The sequence below is a fragment of the Aythya marila genome (assembly GCF_965140915.1).
Source record: "Aythya marila genome assembly, chromosome: 4".
NCBI classification, from domain to species: Eukaryota; Metazoa; Chordata; class Aves; order Anseriformes; family Anatidae; genus Aythya; species Aythya marila.
In genome coordinates, this window is record NC_139045.1 from 21,148,542 (window position 1) to 21,173,387 (window position 24,846).

General features: G+C 38.5%; 1 protein-coding gene across 3 annotated transcripts in view; it reads right to left on the reverse strand.

Annotated features, from left to right (window-relative positions):
- The window catches only part of TENM3 (teneurin transmembrane protein 3), a 417,392-nt gene that overhangs the window by 133,658 nt on the left and 258,888 nt on the right, over positions 1–24,846 (reverse strand). For all 3 annotated transcript variants that reach the window (XM_082759677.1, XM_082759679.1, XM_082759678.1), the window contains one exon: positions 2,531–2,768. In XM_082759677.1, coding sequence (XP_082615803.1) covers positions 2,531–2,768 — 238 coding nt within the window. The remainder of the gene's footprint in view (positions 1–2,530; positions 2,769–24,846) is intronic.

Below are 24,846 nucleotides of genomic sequence, written 5' to 3' on the forward strand. Positions count from 1 at the left end.
CATGATTTTGGCTGTCCAACATGTAATTCAAAGAACAAAATGTAAAGTTATTCAATATATTCATGCTTTTTATTCATCTAAGTTATTGTTATTCCATGGCGCTAGCTTCTCCAGGTGAACCTAACTCACAGCAAGTTGGGGAAGTGACAGATAGTAAAGACCATTAAATGCCAGTGAAAAGGTCCCACACTCTGCCAGAAATCAGAGGAATTGTGCAGGAAATAATTTCTTGCTTCCTATTTTTTTTTCCTCCTTTTTTCCTTCCTTTCTTCCTTTTTCTTACCTTTTTTTAAAGGTAGATCTGATTTAGCCCCAAAAGAGTGATGACAAGTTTTGCCACTTCTGAATAACCCCATTGTCTTGGAAATATGGCATCAAAGATACAAGATGCACTCATGCAATCCAAGTTTTGGTTTTAGAACTTCACAAAATTTTAAGGAAAGACTTAAAAAAACATAAACTGGAATTTACTTGGATATTACTGGATATTGGATTTTATTAATCTATCACCTTACAGTCCATCCAATTACAGAGTAACAGCAATGTTTTACACAAAAGTATTAACTCTACGCAGAACCAAATCACAGAATATTCTATTAAATATACAACTCAATCTATTATAGAATATATATCTCGAAAGTCACCTCCATTACTACTGCAAAATAATAGGGACTAAAGCCTCCCTCAGGTTCTGCAAATACTTCCCTCTCACCTATGTACAAAACCAGCCTATTCGCTAGCCAGCTATACACGACAATAAGCTGTATTTCATTTTTATGACACCCATCACCAATATGAGCCTACAGAGATAGAAAGATAGCTGTGCATATATGCTGACGTTCACATTCTGTAGCTCTCAGTCAGTCATCTAAGTCCGATAAAAAATAAAAAAGCTTAGTAGGGCATAAGCTAAAATATTGCCAAAGATGAAATAAACTTTCTTGTAGGCTGAGAAATGGATGAAGGAAGAAACCTATCGAAAAGTTGTTAATATAGTTGAAACTGAGCCTAAGAATCACACTCAATAGGGAACCTTAACGAAAAAGGGAAAAATCAATGACAAGTAAGATGGGTTCTTCACCTCAAGAGTTCCAACCAAGTGAGACTATTAGAAAAACTACTGTAGAGCTCTGTCAGTTTTAATGTGAAATTTTCACATTTCAGCTCCTGTACAAAACCTGTTCCAAACCTGAACACTCAAATACCCTTAGCTTCTCATCAGGAGCATTTAAAAGATGAGAAGTTTATAATTGGCAAAAAAATTTATAATCCAGGTTGGAAGTCACATTCTCATTCAAGTACTATGTTTTTTCTTTATAGACATAAAGAAAACATATATGGCAGTGGAAGCAAACACCAAAGATCTTATCCATCTACAGAAGATTCACCAGCTATCCCGTAAATCTTCACCATCTTAGTACACTTTCCCACTACAAATTTACCTATTCTATTAAAAAAACCTTTTCTCTAATGCACTAAATTGTCTGAATATGATGATGAAATCTCTTCATTGGAATCCTACTCTACAGTGTTCAAGCCTCATAAACAATACAGGAATATTTAAGAAAACTAAAAAAAGTGAATAGGCATTCCCCAAACCTGACACAAGAGTTACTTGAAACATGTGTAGGGACAAAACTACCTAATAAAGATTCTTAAGGTCACGTATGTTTTAACGTAGTCAAAATCAACTGAATTATCTTTACTTCACTACAAAATGTTTGCTAAAGGGATTCAAAGACTGAACTGATTTCATAAATATTTTCAAGAATTACTGTCAGCTTCAATATAGTTTAGTCTGATGACTAAATTGGAATATTATGGCTAATGCTAATAAAAAAAATTAGTGCTGATTGACTGTTACATGAGTATTAATTAATCACTGTAGGTAAATTCAGCTCTGTGCCAGTAAGTCCTATAATTTTTTTTTATAGATCATTTTGCATCATACATCATTCTGCATCTATAGAAGTTTGTGTCACCCTTTATATTAGCTGCTCCTTTCCTAGAGCCAGCTATCAATTCTAACAGACAAAAAAGAATGAGGACAAATTTATCATTATAGCAGAACTAAGTGAGTTCTTCTGTCTCACCAAACCCTAGACAAATTTAGAAAACATCCAGCCTCACACGGGTATTTCTTTAAAGCTACTAAGTGCTAGAGTTAAAGTATTACTGGAAGTTCTTTCACATTTGATCTGTATGGCAGTATGTATTTGACACATAACATATTTGGCAAGCAAGGCAAGAAATTACTTCAAACAGTCAAAAGTCACAGATTATGAACAGGAATGAAAATGCTCATCTGCAAAAAATAATACACTCTCTGAGTCCAATTACTGTGCAATAAACATTGTAAGGGAAAAGACTGGCATTGTGGATTTTGGAGAGAGGACAGAATTTTATAGTACTGAAAAGTTTTCAGCTTTGTTTGCTGAATAAGGGGAAGGATCTGCTGCTAGCTATCTGTCATCAAGTTAAATGTTTTCTTTAGTAGTGCCACAGTCTGTAGTAGTACCTAAGAAATTACCTGCTTTCCAGTGGCGCATTACTGCCAAGGACCCAGCTGTCCTGCAGCTGGACTGACTCAGGTGTGGTTTGCAGCTCGGCGGGCAAAGCAGCCGGCGGGGCCGGACTCTGATTCCTCCTATTTGTCAGTGAGTTTCTGTTAAGTGAGGTGATGGATGGGTGATGCTGTGCTGAATGTTGCTTGTGAGAAGGTGGCAAAGGCTGCAGGGTCGACTGGCCTTGGTTATTTGGAGGTTGTTCTAAGAAGAAAGAAAATTAAAGTTCGTTATACACCGTCTCAGCAGTTGCTACAACCAAAGCAGAATGTGAAATTCAATATAATCCTATCGTCTAATATATTTGCGTAGTATTCTATTAGCAGACATTCAGTGACATTCTCTAAGAGAGAGTTTACCCTTGATACACAAAGTTCTAATTAATATACAACAGATGGTAAAATTGCTTTTGGTTTTAATTTGTTTCAGTTTTTTTTTTTTTTTTTTTTTTTTAATCTGGTTTTATTAACACCTACAGAAAACAGCATCTGACAGATCCCCTAATGTGCCTTTAGATTTCAGCTTTTTTTAACAAACCAACCCTGAAATTAAATGGGTAATTTCAGTAGAACACAAAGGTTTTCGAAAAGCATATAATCCCTGTAATTATTTAATGGTGTTTTTTAAGCTTTATTTAACTGCAATAAATTATTACAAGCTAGTTGCTAAACAGCAGTAGACTACTCTAGTTTAGTGCATTTCAAATAAGGCAGATCTGCACTATGATCTGCTAATAGATGCTAAGTATTCTTTAGCAGAAGGTCACTCTGTGAAGCAGATGTTGCTTCATGGATATTTAACAGACTGAATCACATCTGATTACAACGTCAGAAGACTCATATACTTAATGACCGTCACATCCATTAGAACACACACAGAACAGATTTTCCAATTTCACACTATGCAATATAAATACATTTTGGAGTACGTCACAGGTGATCAGAGATTCAGGCCATCAAAACAGTAGAGGAAATATTTTTTGACTTAACCAAAGCACATAACACCCATAAAGCTTAAAAAGAAAACCTCAGAACAACAAAGCACGCAATCAAGTACCCCCAAGAATGTTAGGTTTTATCAATCTGTTCTGTAAAAATCAGCAGGTAATAAGTCATAAAGAGAAGACAAACTTTGGCATACAACACAATGAACACAAAATAAAAAAATCCTCGACACTTCGTTTGTAATGATTTAGAGATGACTGACGACACTTAAAAATGTAACACCTAACAAGATGGAATCCAAATTGCAATCTATTCTTTCCTAAAGTACTGCAGTAAAACATACTTAATAATGTAAATGAAACTTTTCAGCAGAGCAGAAGATACAGGGCGTGCACTTTACTTGTACTATAAATTATTTTGTGTAGTTTTTAATTTAGTTGTTTGATCTTCATAAACAATTCCCTGTTTGCAACTGGCTATAACTGCAAATTGTTACCAACCCAATAATACAGCTGTACAGAGAATGCAGGACAAGTATTTCTGTTATAACAGATGTTACAGGTGACTATTATAAAAATAAGTTTATAGTGAGTGACTTCTCATGTCTTGAACACAAGAAAATTTAGGCATGCTAATGAATAGCCATACTAAACTTAAAGAAAAAATTTAGCTTTTGGAATCACTTCCAAGAAGCCCATTCCCCTTTCCAGCTTTCTTGTGTGGTCCATATGACTTCTGTTATGAACAACAGCAATGCTGAATCCGGCACAGAAATAATTTACTCAGCCAATAAAGTTTTCAGCACCAAAACCCTAACACATTCACAAAAAATTATCTTCTGGGAAGGACACCACTGATCGGCTTTGTCTTTACCAACACAGACGCAACGGGTGCTGCTGCATGTGGCTGAATCCCACATTTCAACAAGTCAGCTACAGGGTAACAGAACAGACTAACACTAGCAGAGATTTTATGCTCATGTCTACTTAAAATTTGATTTAGATTACAAGCTATTTATGAGCTGGTGCAGGATTAACTGTGGCCCTGTATTATATACAAATACATAGGTGCATGTGTTTATATAAATGTATATACATGCACGTCTGTGTAAATATGCATGAACATGTATAAATATATACACGTATGAATAAATGATTAATTACAAGACAAGAAAAAAAAATACAAGTGAAAATAAATCCTTTTCATTTGTTTGTTTCTAATCAGAGAAATAAATCAATCAGAATTATTTCAGGGACCTGACTTCTCTGTCTTATTCCCCCCTTTGACTTTCCTACCTGCCAAGACTTGTTGCAGTGTTTCCCAGGATCAGTGCAACACCGTCCTCCTCTGCACTTCCTACCATGTGAATCATTACTCTGGCATCCCTCTTCTTTAATGTCTCATCTCATTTAAAATCTCAGCTGAAAACCACTCTCTTATCTCTCTCTCTCTCTCTTTACAGTTTAGTACCAAAGATCTAGCACCGTTCTCTGCTCAAGACAAAGCAAAACTAACGTTCTTCTCCACAGAGGAGGGTGTTGAGCAAGGGGACAAAGGCAGGCGTGCAGACATGTCTCAGGTAGATGACAGACCTTCAGCCAAACTACCAGGGAGTAAGAGGGAGAGTAAACGATATTTATGCATCCCAAAGTAAATGCTTAACTCTAGAAAATACATGGATTACATGCTGGAGGATTGAGATTGCTCCTCAGCCCACAGGGCCACTGTTTTTCCCCCAGATACTTCCTATGAACCTACAAAGCCCTCCTGCTATATAACATATAACCATCGCTGACACTGAAATTACAGAGTAGCATATAAAATACCTTCAGAGTTGGAGGGATGGGCTTGTAATAATAAGGCACAGGCTAAAAGTGAAGTAGAAGAGCATAGCAAGTGCAGGCTTGTGAAGACCACGTGTCCTGGAAGGCCACCATCTCTATCCATAGCATGCTGCTAAGTGACATTTCCTAGAGTCTGAGGGCAAGATCAACTGGCAGGGAATCTGCAGCCTACAACAATCGGAAGCGCCTGCGAAATCTGCAATGATTTATCCTTCTTCTAATTGTGTAAGAGCTATAGATAGAATTGAACCTAACAAGGTTAGATTTTTCTGTAAGTCAATAGAGCTAAAATCTATATTCCTCTGAATTTCCTCAGTCCTGTGCTGTCAGTCGAAATGAGAGATCACTCAGGACTGCTCTTTCAATCTTTTCTTCCACTTGCCAGATTTCCTGAATCTACCGATCTTTTGATTGCCACACAATTTCTAAACAGAAACGTCAATCTTATGCCACTGATTTGTGATGAAGAGACAACCATCACACCAGTCATGTTTTGAATGCTGTTCTTAAGCCTGAGCCAGATTCAGTTGTTTTTTTTTTTTTTACATTCCTCTTTTAAGAAGTTATTAGCTAAAGAACTGCTTTCAGTAGTATTGCGGCTTTCACACAAAGCTATTAAAGTCTTGTGCAGTAACTAAGCCTATTGGCATCACTGTGACGTTAATGAAAGTGTCTCTGTTGTACCTGCGGAGAAACTGAGGCATCAATGTGGAGTGGTTCTTACAGATCTCCTGCAAAATCAGTGCCACAGCCAGAAAAACGCTGGATTTATGCTTTTCCTAATTAAATTAAAGAACTGATAAAGACAGTGGGAGTTTCATGAGACAGAATATTTGCTTGAAGCTCTGCAACATCAGAGACTGGCAAAAATACTTCTGCACATGCTACAATGGCCAGTACAGAGATCCTCCTTCTTCTCTATCTGTCAGTTTGTTGGAAACTGTTCTTCCCTTGGTTACTGAAGAAGAATGGTACTGGGACTTGGCCAGGGCCCTCAATGCAAACCCCTTATTAGAAATTGCTTTCTTAGAAAGTATCAGGAAAAAACAGTGTTCAAATCTGATAAAACACAATTGTGCTAAAATACTAACAAGTTATTGCAGGAACTTACAACTGCTTTGCTTTAAATTGGATTTTTAATGCTTTCCCCATTGACTTAATCTCAATGGGAATGGCAGGTTTACTCCAAAACTAAGCAGGTACAGGTGGGCTTATGTCTAAAAATGCGAAGTTTTAATTATAGCTTTCACGTTCTGTCTAGACTTTAATGACTGCAGAGCAACCCCATTCATCTTACAGAGATTTCTGCAGCAATAAGCAAATGTAAATTGGCCCAGCAACCAGCATGTGCATTCAAGTTGTTCAGGTACAACAAAAAAACCCCACACATTTTTGAAGTATTTGCTGCATAAGGCAACATCAGATAATTATGCATGTCAATGTATGTACAGAACTCAGAAAAATCACAAGAAATCATGTAGAAAGCTTTCTTACTACAGTTACATGAATTTTTCAAAACATATTAAAATTATTTACCCTAGGGAGCAACACTGAAGTGAAGCAGCCATTTCAGTTGTAGACGTAAATTGTATGCACTATGTAGCCTTTTTCAACACCTTTTTCTCTTTTCTTTTCCAAAAGAAGTAATTTACATTTAATTAATTTTTTATTTAATTCATACTGAGTTTGAACAGCATATGAAAGAATACAGAAAAACGCATCCATGGAAGTAAAAAGTGGGAGAGACGCATTGACAATAACTACTGCTGTTTGGGTTAATTCAGGAGTAAAGCAGACTAAGTCTCCATGAAAAAAAAGGTAATTTGTTGCACATTTAATGTGCTAGCCTTTCTGTAACAGACAGATCGCTGAGACCTGTCAGCCAGCTACTCATCTAGGAAAAAAGGTGATTTCCATTTGATAAGGATTAGGCTTTTTAATAGTGTATAATTAACATTAACTTTGAGTTTCCGTGACAAACACAAAAGTGAAGACTTCCATTATGATATAAACATTTCACAAGTGAACATAATGTAATACTGAGTTCCTATGTCTGTGAGAGTGTTAACTCTTTCTAGTCAGGTTTCTCCGTTCTTTCCTCTCTCTTTAGAAGACTCCCTTCCATGGTAGAAGTAATATCCACCAGAAGTAAATAGCTGGACTAGACTGAATGCCTTAGAAATCTGGTAGGAAAAAAAGATAACCTTTTATTTCCAGATACTGGTCACAGGTCTACTAGAGCTGCAGGTTGCTAGTGATCAACAGTAATTTCTGTAAGAACTGGTCTGATTTCCTCAAAAAACCCCAACCTTTTGGTGGACTCAGAATTTTACCTAATTGGCACATGGAAGTATCTCCCAGAGTACTGTAAACAGAAGTGGGATTTACCTTGGAAATCCCTGCTAATAGAAGTGTGTGGGTGTTACAGTTTAATTATTCCTTGTGCTCCCCAAGGAAGGAAGCTTCTGCTTACGGAGGGGTATGACAGGAGGGCTGCCTGCACTGCTTTGGCTGGGGTGTCACTGCTTCTGCAGGTAATAAAAACACCCGCTCTAGAAGTCTTTGGTCTGGGAGCACCTTTCATGAGAAGCTGTTTAATGAAACAAAAATAAAGTTACAGGTTTAGAGAAAAAAATGAGTTTTTAAGAGTTCACTTGTAATTAGACAGATCTATCTTTTAAATGAACCACTGCTTTTGTGTACTTCTGCTGCCAGGGTCCACAAGACTCAAAGTTCCTTTTCTGGTCATTTACTATAAGCTAGAGCAGCAATCCGAGGTAACTTGCCATATGTGTTCATTTTGTGGTTCATCACAAGTATTTGTTTATTCCTATTGATGTTAGAATTGGCTTTACCCTGCCAACTGCTCTAAGAAGCCAAACCATGCACCCAAGCCAAGGAATTGGGTGACATAGTGCCAACCACCACAGGACAGCCCTTTTGCTTTGATGTGTTGTCAGCCTGCACGATCCTTTTCTGCTTACTTCACAACTAATGGACATACAGATGAAAACAGCCTTAACTCACCACTGTTGCTCACTTCTTGAAGCACTCCCTTCTGTACTACCTATGTGCTGACAAAAATGTGGAGAAGTGACAAGGACACTTTGATCAAGATATGCATCTGTATCCTGTGTGTGAGTGTGTATGCTATTACAATATAAGATGGGAAAAAGTCATACAAGGAGCTTGATCAAAGTAGGCCAATGTTTGTCTCCTCATCAGTACGTTGCCTGTAGGGTCTGACAACCTGTCAAGCTACCTGGGAGTGAGAAACTACCAGTGCAATGAAATGCAGGATATGCTCCAAAAGACTGTATTGCCTTCCTTATGCATCCTAAGTCTGGAAGAAAGAAAACTTGATTTTGGTTATTCACATTACACATTTCTCTTTGAACATTATTTTACTTTTTAAAGAGAAATAAAAACAACTTCTGTCAATGGGAAGAAAGACTTCTTTGAGTGTGGAGAAACTCAAATGGTCTCACATAGCACATATGGTATCTAAGATCTACTAGATGACAAGAGGAGTACAGCAAGCTCCCTGGAGGGCAGTAGGATAGTCCCTAACATATAACATTGGTATTTTTGACCACAAAGTACGTGCTGATCATTTACTCTATCACGTAAGGAAGCTGTTCTTTGCCACGTAAATATACATTGGGAAACGGAAACAAATCATGAACAAAAAGCACAAAAAATGCATTATTTAGGAAGTGAAGAAACCTGTTTTTGCCAATATCACTCAGTTAAGTTAAATATTCTAGTGTGCTATCTACAGTAGTGTAACTTCAGGTTACAGGTAGACCTCTAGCTTTGTCTTTCCACTTTGCATTCATTTAGTGAAGTATTTCCCCTCAGCAACTTCATACCATAATATCTGTGCATGCTCAGCTCTCTTTCAGAATTCAGTTCTCCATAATGTTTTAGAAATCTTTCTGTAGAAAACAGAAACCTTCAGTGCCTAACAACCTTCTCTACAGCTACACCAAGTATCTTTTCACAAAAAAAACTTTGTAAAGTTTGTGAACTGAACTTTAAACCGACTTCAAAGGCAGATTTTTTTTTTGTCTCTGGTATTTTTAGAATAAACAAGCTAAAAAGCTATATACCATATACGATATGTGACCCTGTGAAAATAGATAAAATAATTTTCTGTTTTATGGCATTTACTTTGAAAATCTGATTAAGATAGATGTCTCTAGTCCGTAATTCTTCAATGTCATGTTGTCATAGTTCCCATCAGCAAGATGCTTTAAAGGCTTTCGATTAATACTGCATGCCAGAACTGAAATTACATCCTTTGTCGTTTAGTTCTTAATGGTGCAAGTGATATCTATCAAGTAGTGTTTTATGAAGCATGTGTGATTTTTATTACAGGCTGTTTTCACAAATCTTTTTCAGGTTTCATAAAGACTGTTCATGGTTCACAACAAACATGCCCTGCATCTAAAATCATGCCTATTCTCAAATGCAAAATAAAACTTGATTTTTTTTTCTGTGAGGTTTACCATTAAAACAAAAACTCTTACTTAATTTAAATCTGTATAAAATCATCTTAACTGGCAATGAAAAAAAATATTACCGTCAGCACCTCAACTCTGCATGAGAACTATAGGGTAAAAAACAAACAAACATGATCATGTATTATTTTCTTTAATAGGTTAAGTTCATCATCTCATATAATTGCCTTAGTTTTTAAAATGGAGCTGACATAAATCAGAAGACGCAACATTCTCCGTGATGCAAGTATAACAGAGCTTTTCCTTTGCAGCATTAATCTTTGTAAAAGAAGATGCATATAGCTAAAATTTCTTTAATTTACTGGAAACCAGATAGTTGAGAAAGTTGAGACAGAATCCTTGGGTTGGTTATTTTTGGTCAGCCTGCTGTTTAAAGGAAAATGTGCAAAGTCAAGAACGCTTGTATCTTAAAGGACGAATGAATAGAATGTGTTTTTCCAATATTTTTGTCAAAAGACATAAAGAACTTTCTCTTAATACCTAACAGAGTACAGCAAATGCACAGCAAATGCACTGCGGGAAGAAATACTGCCCATTGAGAAGAAAGAGGGCATTTCTTCCACAGATGGTGGTGAAAGGAAAAATCGGAGGATTTACTTCTGAAAGGTTTATTAAATGTTGTTTCCACTCTCTGTTGTGCACTGTGGGAACTGAACCAGCTCACTTTTAAAACACTTTTTCCATTAGCCCGAATCGATTCTCAAAGCATTCCAACATACCCACATCCAGCCCGCACGCGCCCCATTAACCCCTCCGATACATACGTAACACGCAGTCAATATTGGGGCAGGCCAGATCTGTTTAATTTATGTACTGTAAAATGATATATGCCTTCTTGTCCGCAGCACCACCTAAGACACTTGCTAACAAAAGGTAATTACAAAGCTTATGGGAGGAAAAGAGCTCAGGTTGGTGAAGCAAAGTCACCTGCATCAAGGAGAACTGATCACGATGCCGTCATCCACAAGGCAGACATTTTAAGTAACAAAACCAGAAACCTTGCAGGTTTTTAACTGAGTTGAGGATGTTTTAATCACCTTATTAAAGCTTGAAACAGAGATAAATATTCCAGCTTCAGTGAAAAAAGCTACAGTGAAACTAGTTCAGCAAACAACCTTCCTAATAGCGGCCTCTTTATCCCCAGAGGGATTTAAGAAGAAAGATGAAAAAAGAAAAGTATAGAAACACAGTTAAAATAAATTGAAATTTAACCTGCTGGGGTAATATACTTATGATCTTGCTTTACAAGAAAAGAAATAAAAAACTAACATAAACTGCGTGATGGTAACCATGCAAAGAGAATGAACTAGAAGCAAAAGTGTATTTACACTCCTGCTGTCATACCACGCAAGTACCCTCTACCCTCATGCCACGATAACCCATACAGTGGTTAGCAGAGACACTAAAATACACTATTTCTATACTCTATACAGACCTGAGGTCTGTAAAACCAAACATAACCCTCAAATGGTACAACGTCATCACCTTTTTTCCAACAATTTATGTGGGGAACAAAATGGGAATATGTGGTGAAAAATGACAGAGGTCATTCACTTGAGACCCAAAAATGAACTTTAGTTTATGTTACGCTGAGATTAAACACACAGGAATGCAATCTTTCGTGGTATGCTATTGGCTTGGCTTCCCTGCGGTGGGATGCAGATCCCACTGAGAAGTCCTGTATTTTGCAGGACTCCAGGCCAAGGTTTTCCCTATGGGACAGTAGTCTTCCAGAGCAATCATCCCACTTGTTTCTATTCAGGATAGATTCTTAAATTGGATCCTTTTTCTTCTATTTTTAGAACCAGAAGTGAAAAAGTTATGCAATTATTGCTAGCTTCAGATAATCTTTGCTGATAACTCTAGAAAATCAGTGGAGAAATAATATACTTTGAGCTCACAAATCAAAGGCTAGCTTTTCAACCACAGAATTCAAGTTTACATTGAAAGAAAGAATTCACATTTCCATTGAAAGAAACAAAACCAAAATAAACCAGTGAAGCCTACATTCCAGAGCTCCGTTGGAAGACTTTGTGAAGGAAAGAAGAAATCATTTTCCAAACTGCCTATGGGGGACTGGAATTCATCTGAAAAATCTTTGAGACCATAACCCCAAAACTGCTCATAAAACACAGGTAAAACAATGCGGGGTATCACATTTCCTGCTGTGCTCATCCAGTACCTTATGTTTATGCCAAGTAGAAGTATCTGCTTAATTTTGACTCCAACATTTGTGACCTATAAATAAATGCAATCAAAATTATCATGCTCCTACCGCAAGTTGAATATGTTCTATAGTCCAGATTCAGGCAAAATGACAGGGTGATAATATATGTACTCATTTTATACCACAAGTTTAACTGGAGCACGGTATGGATTGCAAAGTTTGATGTATGACTTCTTAATAGATTCCCTAGCATTTTCAAGTGTTAGATAATTTTGGTTCCTATCCAAAATCATTAATCCAAAGTGAGCCATGACTGTATGTTTTTCTTTGTCTTCCGATTTTATTTCTTAACACTTCCAAGAAAAACAATTTCTCCAAGTTATTTTATTTTAGAAGCAGTTACTACTGTACAGGTTAAGAAAACCAACTTTCATAAACTCTGACCTAAATAAATACACTCACAAGAAACGATGACGTCTTTCTTACAGCTGACAAAACTAGTGCTGAAAAAGCTGCCCCTCTTCCCCGTACATAAAATGCCATCTAAGGGCTCTTTTACTACTCACTGAACCTGACTTTTACTGACATACGTCTGACATTCATGAAAGAACAAATCACTAGCCTTCCTCGATTCCAAGAACCAAGGGGAAAATTCTTCTCTATTTAAGTCAACTGAATTTTTTGTCATTAACTAGCTAAGGTTAATAGTGCCTCTTGAACGTTTTGTAAATTTATGAATCCAAAAGTAGTTTGAAAGACCCCCAGACTAGTTCATTACTAGATGAAATTACAAGATGAAATTCTTGACCAATTTCTGTGTGCTCAGCCTTGCCTGAGAACATAGGGCCACACTAATAAAATCTGTGAAAGATAAGCGAGGAATGGGAAAACACAATATAAAACTTCTAAGCGCAAATAGGTGAGTTCGTTTCATCAGATTTGAAATAACTCAGATAAGAGGGATTCATGTTTTGCTTTGGAGGAAATGAAAAAGGAACAGGGGCATTGAGATGAAAAAGAAACCATAGGGAAAAAATGGTAGGATTGCACAGAAAAGAAGTTGAACAAATAATACACAGAGGAGAGGCAAAAGTGAATAGCTAAGAGGAAAAAAAATAAGAAAAATGAGAAAGCATGTACAATTTTATTTGAAAATCAGAACAACAAAACTTTTATGGAAAACACAGAAGCGATATGCTTACTCTACAGGCTTGTCTTTTAAAAAGGGAGCTTGATCCTGGCCTTTAGAGCTAAAGGCAACTACAACTTGGGCCTAAGAGCAAGTGAGAAATAAAGCAGTAGGTCAACAGATGAATCTTTGTTTCCAGATCAATTAACCAATCTCTCTGCTATCAAGTAGAAGCGATTGGTAGATCATGAAATAGAGGAAAAGAATAGAGAACCAAGCTTCCAAAATAGCTTTTAAATAATTTCTTTCTCCTTATTGTGTCAGGAAAGAGTAATGCATAAGAGGGGGAGGCTTCCACAAGAGCACACTGAGGAACTATTGTTCTCTAATGACTTCAAATAAGCTTTTTAGGCTTATGCATGAATTAGAATTTTGCTCTTTCTTACATTTAAAAAAAAAAAAAAGAACAACCAAAAAACCCCACCCCACCTCGTGATTTAAGTAAGGTATTTTCTGTTCTAATGACAATCAAGTCTAGTTAGGTATCAATCAAAAGAACAAATTCATTGCAAAAGATCTGTTAAAAGATATTCTGGGTTTCCAGTAAAGCTGCCTCACTTTCCAGAAGAAAGACAGTTATTAACCCTAAAATCAAATATAAACTATGAATTGATTTTCCCTACATCCCAGAAAAATCCTACCTCGGATGTAGGGTGTCAGTTCATATAACTTATCAACAAAACTCTTCAATATTTAGAATTTAAGTAAATCTGTGATAATTTCAGAGGTATCAATGGACACAGGGAGTGATTTCAGTAGAGATTAATATGTATTCACTATTTATTCTGTGAATGCTGTGAAGGACAGCTGTATGCTGAACAGTTCCAACAGACTGTACCATAACTAATGATAATAAACAGTTCTGTTCAATAATAAACAAAAATTTAGGGGGAAAAATTCCCCCAAGATTTTTCTTTTAAAAATATATAAACCAGCAAATTTGCATTCTTTCTTACATGTATGTTCCAAAAATATTTTCATAGATGACTTTAGGTTTTGCCTTTTCCTGCTTACATTTCCATTCTGTCCTACTTGTTTTACTGCTACGAAACTGTTTTCAGCAGGTGATCTTTCATATCAGTTTCTAGCTAAATTTTACAGCTTCTTGTCTGAGCCAAGCTCCTTAAAAAAACATGCCCGATTCATGTCATTGTAAGTTCTTCCTTTTAATAAAACTGCTGTAGTTCTGAGATAGACACTGGCAGAACAGATAAAAGGTAGAGAAATCACAGCTCACAACTACATCTTCTGACTTAAAGTAGCCAACTAGATTGTATATGCATGAAGAACCAAAAAGAACAGAGCTCAAATAAATGTTTCTGAACCAATGGCAGAAGTAAATAAATAAGCACAGAGTAAATCACCACCATGATACAGGGAAAAGTGATGAGATTCCCTGTACACGGGTAGAAATCCGAGTTGAATTCCACGATGCTCCTGCCCTGCAGGCCGTTGTAGCAGCAAAAGGCAGGTTGCTGCTGCTTCTGAGAAAGCAAAGGGAAGCAAAGGAGAAACAAAACGACGTGTTATAATTCTGCGTCCTCCTGGAAGAATTACAAATTCTGCATACTATTGAGATCTTAAAAAAAGATTGATCTGAAACTTGCAAATAGAAACCTAGTTTCTACACAAACAGAACTTGAACTTCAAATTATTTAATTTACACAAAATGTGTAAAATCCCTTTATACCTAACAGCTGTCATTTTACCAGTAACAAATTTGGCAAAAGCATTCCTTGGAAGGCAGACGGAGCCCCTCCAAAGACAGCTTGCTCCCCGCCTAACACTGCCCATTTATGAAGAAAGATGGGCAGGGGGGACAAGGTAGTACACAGACACCGAGCCACAGGAGATAGAGATGCCTGGAGTCCCTGGCAGCCTGCTTCCTTTTAGTCACAGGGAAACACCCCTCTATTTCTAGCATAATTACGCCCCCTCCCCCTGAACACATTTCCCCAGTCCATCTTCTGGTTGAACTATCATATGGGAAAATGCCTTTCTTTTTGCCTTCTGCTGTAACCCCGACAGTGATGACAAGCAACCAGTGTGTGGGGGTGGTATGTGATTAGGAGGGAAACAGATGGTCTCAGACTGAGAAGCCTGATATTTAACACGCTTTTGTAACTACTACCGGGGGCTAAAAACAAACATTTCAGGAGGCGGAATCGTCTCGTGGTAAGACCACAGCAGAGTAAGTCAGGAAATCTCTCTTTTTTTTTTTTTTTTTTTTTTTTTTTTATTCCTGGCACAGCCCATGGCTTAATGTGGGATCACAAGCAAGCGAGAACCTTTGTACATCCAACGCGCTCGCAGCCGAAACTGGTTAACGATACCTGCCCAGGCGCAGGGGGCTGCAGGAATCAATCAGGTGCCGAACGGCTCTTTGCTGATCTTGAAATGAAAGATGTGCTATGGATGAACCCTGAACAGGTAGGGAAAAGGTGAATAAAAGTCCTCTGCTCTCAGACTGAATTTTATGAAGAACACGGAGACCAAAGGTTTATGGAGAAAGGATGAGAAGGGGGATTTTTTCACGTTCTGCTGAGGGCAATCCCACACTGGTGCCAAAGCAGGGAACGGAAGGGGATATTCGAAGAGCAGATGCTTTCTGATATGGGTCAAGTTTCCTTCACTTTTACACAAAGACAGCCCGTGGGTGGCAAGGTGCATGCAACTCATTCCACCTGCTCCCTGCAGAGCTCCCTGCAGCCCAATTTCCCTGGCTCTGTGCAGATAAGTGTGAAAGTTGCACACGCACACCCTTCCCCACAGTGCAAGGTTTCACAGGTTACATGCTGCGTTACAGGAGAATGCTCTGTCTTCCTGAAAGAGAAAGCAACATCATAAATAAGGTAACATTTTCAGCTACAGCTCCTGGGTTGCTTCATAGTCTCAGGTGAATTAAATCTGTTAGCGAGATTCACACTTTGGAAATGCACATTAAAAAAAAATAAATACAAACAATCAGTGAAGACTTTAAGGTACATTAGCTGCAAAAACTACCTCAGAAGTAAATGCTTTTAGAAGCTGCAAACACGGACAATTAGTGGCATTCTTGAAAGCTGAAAGTCTAAATAGCTGTCAGCAACTCCACCACCAAGTGTAAGTTATTTACAACAGCAAGCAGACAGATTATCAACATAACAGAAGCACTGATTAATTGTGTAGCCTAAACTTGCAATAAAAACAGTGTAAAGCTCTGTTTGTGTGAATACCAGTTTTTAAATAGGTACTTTTTTGCTCCAAGTTTTCCTCTTATCTTCTACTCATACATTTAAATAGCTGTTACCATTGAATCACATTGCTCTGTGAATTTTCAGAACCTTTAAAATTAAGAACCTGGCTTTAGAAACAGCCTCTGAAACATTTTTCAAATATCTAAATACCAATGAGAACCTTATCAGATGCTAAAAGCTGTTTCAGACTTTATTGCAACACGTACAAAATAAGATGCTTGCATCACGGTATCTTTCCACAACATCACAAACCTCAAGCTTAGTTTCCAAAATATTTTGCAGTTCTCAGTAGGGTGAAGACCTCCTAATGACTTTTGTGAGCATGGACTTCTTCACAGCCTGTTACATGTATTCTATACTTCTGTAAAGACAATCAGGAAATCTGAGTAATTGTCACATTCAGTAATTCATTTGCAGCCAGACCTCAATACGGTGGAAGTCTAGACACAAGGAGAAACGTAGGCCCTCATCCCATGAAAGATAATGGATATACTTGTTCTGGATCCCAGCTGGTTGTGGTTGCTGGCATGCAAAATGCTTACCCTAGGCCAACAGACAGCTACGTAGATGAGCATGTCCTGGGTTTGACTAGCTCTGACAGTAACCAGAGGCACGTACACCGTGCATACCAGAAGAGTGATTCCTACCGTATGACTGCTTCCATTCAAACCTCACCCACAAGCAGGCCATGCAGGTACTACTGAGTACTCCTCATGCTACGGAAAGACGGATGAAAATCCTTTGCTTGGGTCATAAAGCCAGCACCTCGTCGTACCAAAGTGAGAGATGATGGCAGCTCTTCTCTAGGCTATGCCAAGAAAAGCTTGATGACTGACGTGCTGCTGCTCATGCCAACGTGGATCTCTACAACACACTTCCACGTGCAGCAATTTTGTGCCAGTGCTCATTGCCCTAGCTGGTCAGCTGGTCAGGTTTGTGTGCAGTGGGATGCGTGAACCCCCTTACGTGACAAACTCTCTGGACAGCCCAAGCTGCGTTTGTACTTGGTACAGATCTTTGCTGAACATAGGCAAAGATGTCAGTTGCCCTGCCCCCTGAGTTGGCGTTCAGGTATTTTATGGCTAGGTCTTACGCTAATGCCAGTAGCCTCGATGAGCTTTTCAATAGTTTCTTCTTCCTGATAAAGCCAGAGGAATTCTGCTTACCCGTATACATGCCAGAAAAGTGAACCCCAGCTGGTGTGTGACTCTTCCAGATCAGAAACAGCTTCCACTAAGCAGAGAGATGCATTTTGATTCTTACTTCTTCTTATTTGTGCATAGGGAACAATAGGGAATGGCAGATGATATTTATGTGGAGGGTGTTTTCCCCAGTTACAGAAGAGATCTTCAGTGTCTATCAGTTAGTTGCTTAAGGTCATCTCATTATAGACTGAGCGTAAGCACAGCCACCATTCCTCTACCATATTTATTTATCCTTTTTGGTAGGGTTTGGGAAACACACAAACACACCAAAATCATTACTGAGCAAATAAAAGACTTATTTGGAAAGAAAACCTGAAGCAAGTACATGTAGGAAAGCTACTAGGGCCAGTCTCACTGCTACAACTGTAAGAAGGTCTCTCCTAACCCATTCCTGTTTTTGCCCTTACATAGGAGTATAACGAAACAGGAGGAGTACACAGCTCTAGGAAAGGCATCTACTCCTATAGATCAAAAACGTTACAGCTCTTGGAATATAGCTTGTTCTGTAGGTATTTGTGCATGTGTGTGCAAAATTATCGTTAATAGAAGTACAAATATATGTCAGAAGGAGCCTATTTTAATATTACTTGATGACTAGCTATTATGCTTGTGACGTGTCCTTGCTGTTTACTAGTACTCAAGTGAGAAGTTACTGTGTCTGGTGTTGCTTGTGATAATTTACATCTCCCTAGGGATAAGGGTGCTAAGCTTTCTTCAAACCACTTATTCTTGGCACCAGAACTGAGCAATTGTGGCTATGTCTCACACTTTGTCTTTTAAGGACATGGCATGTTTATTACTTGCAACCAGATAAGGACTCGTGTAATGATGCTTGGAAATCGCTGGGTTCAGACAAAATACCAAAGTGCTTGGTATAAATGAGAAACTCAAGTTTGTATCGTTTCCATCTCCATGTAAGCACAAAAGCCCCAGGCAGAAAAGTATACTTTTCCTGCTCCCTGTCTTAGCAGGACAAAGGCACTATGGAAATCTCAATCAACAGTCTGGAAAAGTTCCCACCAACGTTTTGCTTCTTTACTGACAACTACTGGGTATTGACCTAGAAATTATTATTTAAAATTCAATTGCAGATATAAGGTGCTATGATAAGTTGTGATCTGCAGAATTACAAGAGGAGCTAATGAGACCTTGGTTTATGCTTGTAATTAGTAGAATTGTAACTTCGACCTGCATTGTACATGCCTAACATGTAAATGTAAAAGTCACAGCAGCTTGAAAAAAACACCTCAAAACACCAAGAACAAGAACAAAACCAAAACTTCAACAACCAACTACGTGCATAAATGTAAGTAGGAAATTGGTCTTCAGCTGGAAAAGTAAAGACGTAACACTGAATGCATAAGGTTGTCCAGTAAAATATATTCATTGCATCAAATGAATAATTGAATAATTACAAGTACTTGAATAATTACAAGTACTTTCCATAAATCTGAAAAGTAATGTAATAGAAAATAAACAGCCAATAAAATAGGAACAGTTTTGAAAACAGAAATTCAAGTCATTACTTCTGAAATACAAAATTATATTGGCCTCATTAATCAATTCGGAGTGTTGTATTAATGAATGGAAATTACTTCCTTGTCAGGTGATTCTTTTACAAGGTAGTTTCCTCTGCAGATGCAGTGGATCTCCTTTCTAGGCACTGAATAAGAAAATAATAAAAGAAATGATCTGTAATTAAAAAAATAAATGTGCATAGAGATTTGAAGGATTATAAACTGAGATGTGAAACTTACTCTTTTTTTCCCTTTTTTTGTTTTCTAAATGATTGTTTGTACATCTTAGTACATGCTGGGTAATTCTCTTTGTTTTGTTGCACAGCATTATCATTGCAGCATACATGCAATAATAAGGCAATGAACATATCATCAAGAAATATGATTGAAGAATTCCTAGACTGATAAACAGACAGTATAATCACAAACAAAATTACCACATTTCTGAAATGTGACATCAGATGAAAAAACAGTTTTTTTTTTTTTTTTAATAGAGCAGTAAGTTATATTCTTTGTTCTTTTGGAAAAATAACTTAAATACTTCCCCCGTCCCCTCTTTTTTGGCAAAATAATAGCCTCTTGGCGATGAAATCCCTTCAAGATGCAAACATCTAGGTGAGGAAAAAAGAAAGCAAAATAGCAAGTGTGTAGAAGCAACCAGTGAGACATGTCAAAGACGTTTCCACTAACATACAAGAGAATTACAAACAGTGAAGAAAAAATAGTGAAGGATGACTAAAAGAAAGACTGACAACAAGGGAAGGACAAAGGTACCCACGAGGAATTGCTGTCCTAGGACATAAAAGCAGCAGCAGCAGCTATCCTGGTTTTGCGATTTGCTTTCTGACCACGTTCCAGATTATCGCACAACTATACTGCTCATATTTTTTCTCCTTTAAATTAGACTGGTCCCAACCCCACTACTAGAGCACTTGGAAGAGATCCTGGAATCAGTTATTCCCCAGAATGCCAACAAACATTCATCTGCTCTGTGTTACGATGCCAACTAATTCCCTCTGACCGCTCAAGTCCTTTGGAAAGCACCAGTGCAACCAGAGGGCTGCTTTGCAGGCTGCCGCAGCCGTGCTTTGAGGGTCTGAAGTTTGTGGTACTGCATGCCCCGAGGAGAGGGAAGGCATGTGAGCTCCACGCCAAGTGTGCTGGGGGACTTGTACGGGCGCTGGGGTCACAACTGTTAATTGCTTGCTGGACAAAATTAACTACTGAACTTCCCCAGAGGAGGAACATGGCTCTTCCCCGACAGGAAGGCTCTCAGGCCTGATCACACGTGTATTCAACGTGGGATTCACCAAGGCAGCGGTGTGGGTCTACGCATGGCAGCTTTTGCCAAAGCTTCAGTGCAGTAGCTAAAATGCCGACCATTTATTCCCCAGCACATAAAAAACGCTTTTATCCACAGCCCATCAATTAATTAACCACTCACCTTACACGTAGGCACAAGTGTGTCACCAGCACTGCAAGCATATCCTGATGCCACTTTAATATTGTGATCCTTCTACTTATGCAAAAAGCATCTTTTACATACAGAGATGCTGCCGAGCCCTATGTGCCGACTGCCTGTCACCTCCTGAACAGAAACACTTTACCTAATGGCACATCCTGAGCATGAAACACGACAGAGAACATGGTTCCTCAGACTGCTTTCAATAATCCCTTTATATTGCTAATCTCTACAGAGAAAACTGCATTTCCAAACTTGACTTCTGTCTGGTAAAAATCTGACTTTCAAAGTATCATCTAATAACTAACAAAATTCTGGGGGGAAAAAAGTAAGATCCTTATTGCTAAAACATTCATTTCTACAGCAATTGTTAACTGTGGGTATTTAACATCTAACACATGCGCAACACCATGCACTATGAGCAGGAACACAAACTGTATAAACTGGAAATAAAAGAGATGGAGAAAATGGTTGGGGAAAAGCACAGATTGAGATGTTAACTTCTGCACAGTGAGCAAAAAGAGCCACTTCATATCAAACTCACACATTAGAAGACTGTGGCATTTAAGGTTAAGTGGGAGCATCTCACTGAGAAGCCTGAATCAGCTACTCTTTATAGCAAAAGTGGCCACATTTCTGGAAATTAGTGCTATTACCTGTACCAACAACCCCTTCATTCCTACTTTTAATCCTCTTCTAAGGATATTAAGGTCTGAGGCAGGACAAGAAGCCCAGCACCCAAAAGGTTAAGACCATTCTGCCCTGTTAAAACCACCTGAGCCCGATCCTTTTCTGTATCTTTACCTCCCATTGTCCTCTCTGCAAGTGCAAATTCCCCCAACAACCACAGCAACCATCAAGAGAGAAGTCTGCTGATTTTTTTTGATCAATTTTCATCCCTTCTAACAGCTTTCCTGCCACAAGAGTGTAAGTGGGATCAGAAGCAGGCAGGATGTTAGTTTTCATTCCCAATTATAAAAGAGCTAGACTTCTTATAGAAGTGTTCATGTTTGTGTTTTGCTGACTCTTCTACAGATGGCTGGAATGCATCTAAGGACAGATAAAAAGGGTTAAAGAAAATTCTGGATAATGAGGACTATAATATGAATTAGAAGCACCATTTTTTTTTGTTTGTTTGTTTCAAAAAAAAAAACAACAAACACCATACGTGCTGTGTAGCATCCTATTTCTTTAGATGGAGACACTAATATTAAAAAAGAAATACGGCATGGTTATTTTAATTATGCAAAACTGTAATTGGCATTTATTGCATAGGGCTTCAGAGCGATAGAAGCATGGGATGGAAAGCTGATTTTTTCATTAAATAGCTGCCCCAAGGCAGATACATTCTGAACAAAGCACCTTTTCATGAGATATACCTGTCCCATGGAGAGAACAACAAAGGGAATAAGGAGGGGGAGGTAGGAAGCCTGAACAACGGGAGAATGATATGAAAAGAGTCCGCTAGAAAAGGGAAAAAAGGATGAAAGAGAAAGTAGGAAGTGGGATGGAGGGGTATGGTATGGTCTAATAAAGGTTAAATGACTTAATCAGCGAGAAAAAGAAGCCTTCAAAGGAGATGGAGCAAAAAGAGGGAAAGGAGGAAATTAAAAGAGCACACTTAAAGGATGAGAAGGATTAAAACTTAAGATGGAACAAGAGAAAAAATATTCTCCAAAGAGTGGAAAGGAAAAGGTGAAAAATCACATTCATGCATACAGATCAGTTTGGGGAGCAAAAGGATCACGGCCATTTGCATCTGCTGCAGGTTATGTTTGCCTGCGTGGCATCCCTCAGCTCTCAGGAACTGCTCCAGGAGAGTTACAAAAATGAGCCACTGGGGACGGAGGCTGGGGCAGAGGAGCCCAGGACGATCGCTGCCTTCTCATCTGCACACACGCACCTCTTCCCTGCTTTGCCTCAGGGTGGCTACCAGGAGTTAAGACAGGACATAGCCTCAAAAGAACATCCTTTCCCCTGCCTACTTTATTCCAAGATGATGGGCAGTATCAAAAGAAACTGTCCCCTAACCAGTTGCATACACTACTGGTGGGAATGGGGATTCATGCCTGCCTCTCCATAAGAGATGCGAACATTTGACAACACCAGAAATTGATAGGGGGTGGCGGATGAGCAGTTCCCATTACTCATTCATTTATTTTCCCCACTGGGGAACTGTGCTTACGATGCCTGCTGACACTCGACAGCAGTAATGTAGCAGTGGAAACCATCATTCATGCTATGGTAAACAATGAATACACCAAGAAAAAGGGATCTAATTTTCTAGTGCCTTTTGTGGATTCAAAATTAGAGGCTTTGATGCATCACCACTTGGCCTCACTCATATCTCACAGCCACTATTAACGGACAGATATGGCAAGAGGCAACTTCCTTCCCTCCAGAGATTCGCATAGGGCAGCGCAAGCAGCACACCGTTGGAGCATTATTAACCTACAAAGCAACAGCAGAGCTTTGCTCTTGGAGGCAGAAATCACGGCCCAGCAGCTGTCTGATACTTATCTCAGCAGAGACCGTGTTTTTGACTAGTGGAAATACTGGACTTGCTACTGCTTTTCTCCCTTGCTACTCAGCATCTCCCAAGGAACCAAACAGAAGCAGAGCAGTATTGATGAGGCAGTGGAAGAGCACTGAATCTTGAAGTTCCCATATTTCCTAACTCTTAAGAGCTTTTCCCAAAGGCCTTCTGCAGATGCCATTGAATTGTTCAAGTCTGTAACCATGGGAATATACTTCTTTTCATGTTTCCTTAAATATGCTTTAAGTTCGGCTGTAATCATGGGAATATAGTAACAGGAACATAAGCATATGGTAATTACAACTTAATTCTGCCAGGATTTATGCCTTTATTTGCACTTGTATGAAGTGAGAGTCAAATATCACTGAGAGGAAAGGTTACTGCATCGATTACAGGATGTTTATTATTCACACGATTTTACTATTTTCAGTCGATATCAAAGAAAAATCTATATTAATAACTATACACACACACAAAAAAGCCAAAAATGAGCCACTTTCGAAATCAGTCTCTTGATTTTCTTCCTGCCCATGAATTTCTTGAACTTTCTGTGGAAGCAGCATCCTCTCCATCACCCTTCCAAAATATACACATAAATACCTTCTAATTTAAAATTGGAGGTTTAGAATCCATAGGCACTGGCTGCTCCTTTAACATAATGACAGAACTGACTAAGTCTGGCACAGAGCACCATACAGGAAAACCAACATTACTAAAGAGTGCATGAAGGATGTGGAAGCTTCCCCAGCTTCCTCAGCACACCAGTACTACAGGGTCACTTCATCCTAGCGATGTGTGGTAAAAATGCTTACGTTTAAGCATTTCTTTCTTTACTGGCTTGCATTTCAACTCCCTTCTTTTAAGGAATTTTCCACACACAAATAGGAACAGAATCTGATCTGCTGTGGCCATGGGGATAACAGAAACAAATACAGCAATGAAGCAAGGCACGGCTGACAATTTACAATGGAATCAAAAGACTTTGAGATGTATTTCTTTAACATAAATTTGGATCTATCTGAATATTACTAGTGAGAAAGCACCTGGGTGAACTGGGGAGGCTATACTGCTTTACTCAGATATGATTCTGCTGGTCTCTGTCTACAACACTAGCCATTTCACTGTCTAGCTAACAACATAAATAACTGTTAGAGGGGAGGGAAGAATTTCCCTTTCAGGCTCGCAGCAACGCAAGTATGCTGGCTGGTTGCTCAGCCCTGCCCAGGAATGTCCCGCAGGGCCTCCCAGCCCAGAAGGCTTGCAAAGCACTTTATTCTGGAGGGCTTCTTGGAAACTAGAAAGGAGTTTTAAAAATATCTAACCAATCCCTCCTCTCTGCCTCCAGGTTTGCTGGCTTAGGCACACAATAGCCAGAATTTACTGCAATTACCAGAGACAACACAGACTTTTAGACAGGATGCTTGATTAAAGTATGAAATAATTCAACCTGAATGAGGAAGAGATCCCTGCACGATGCTCTGTAACATTCTGATGACAATTATTCTGAGTTATTTATATGAAACTGTAAACAAACAAACAGAAAATGAACAAACAAACAAACATTCCATATTACAAGCCACTGATTAAAGGCCTTAAGGAAATAGAGCAGGAAGGGCAGCTGAAGAAAAATACTGCAGTGAATTTTAAGGACTACACAGT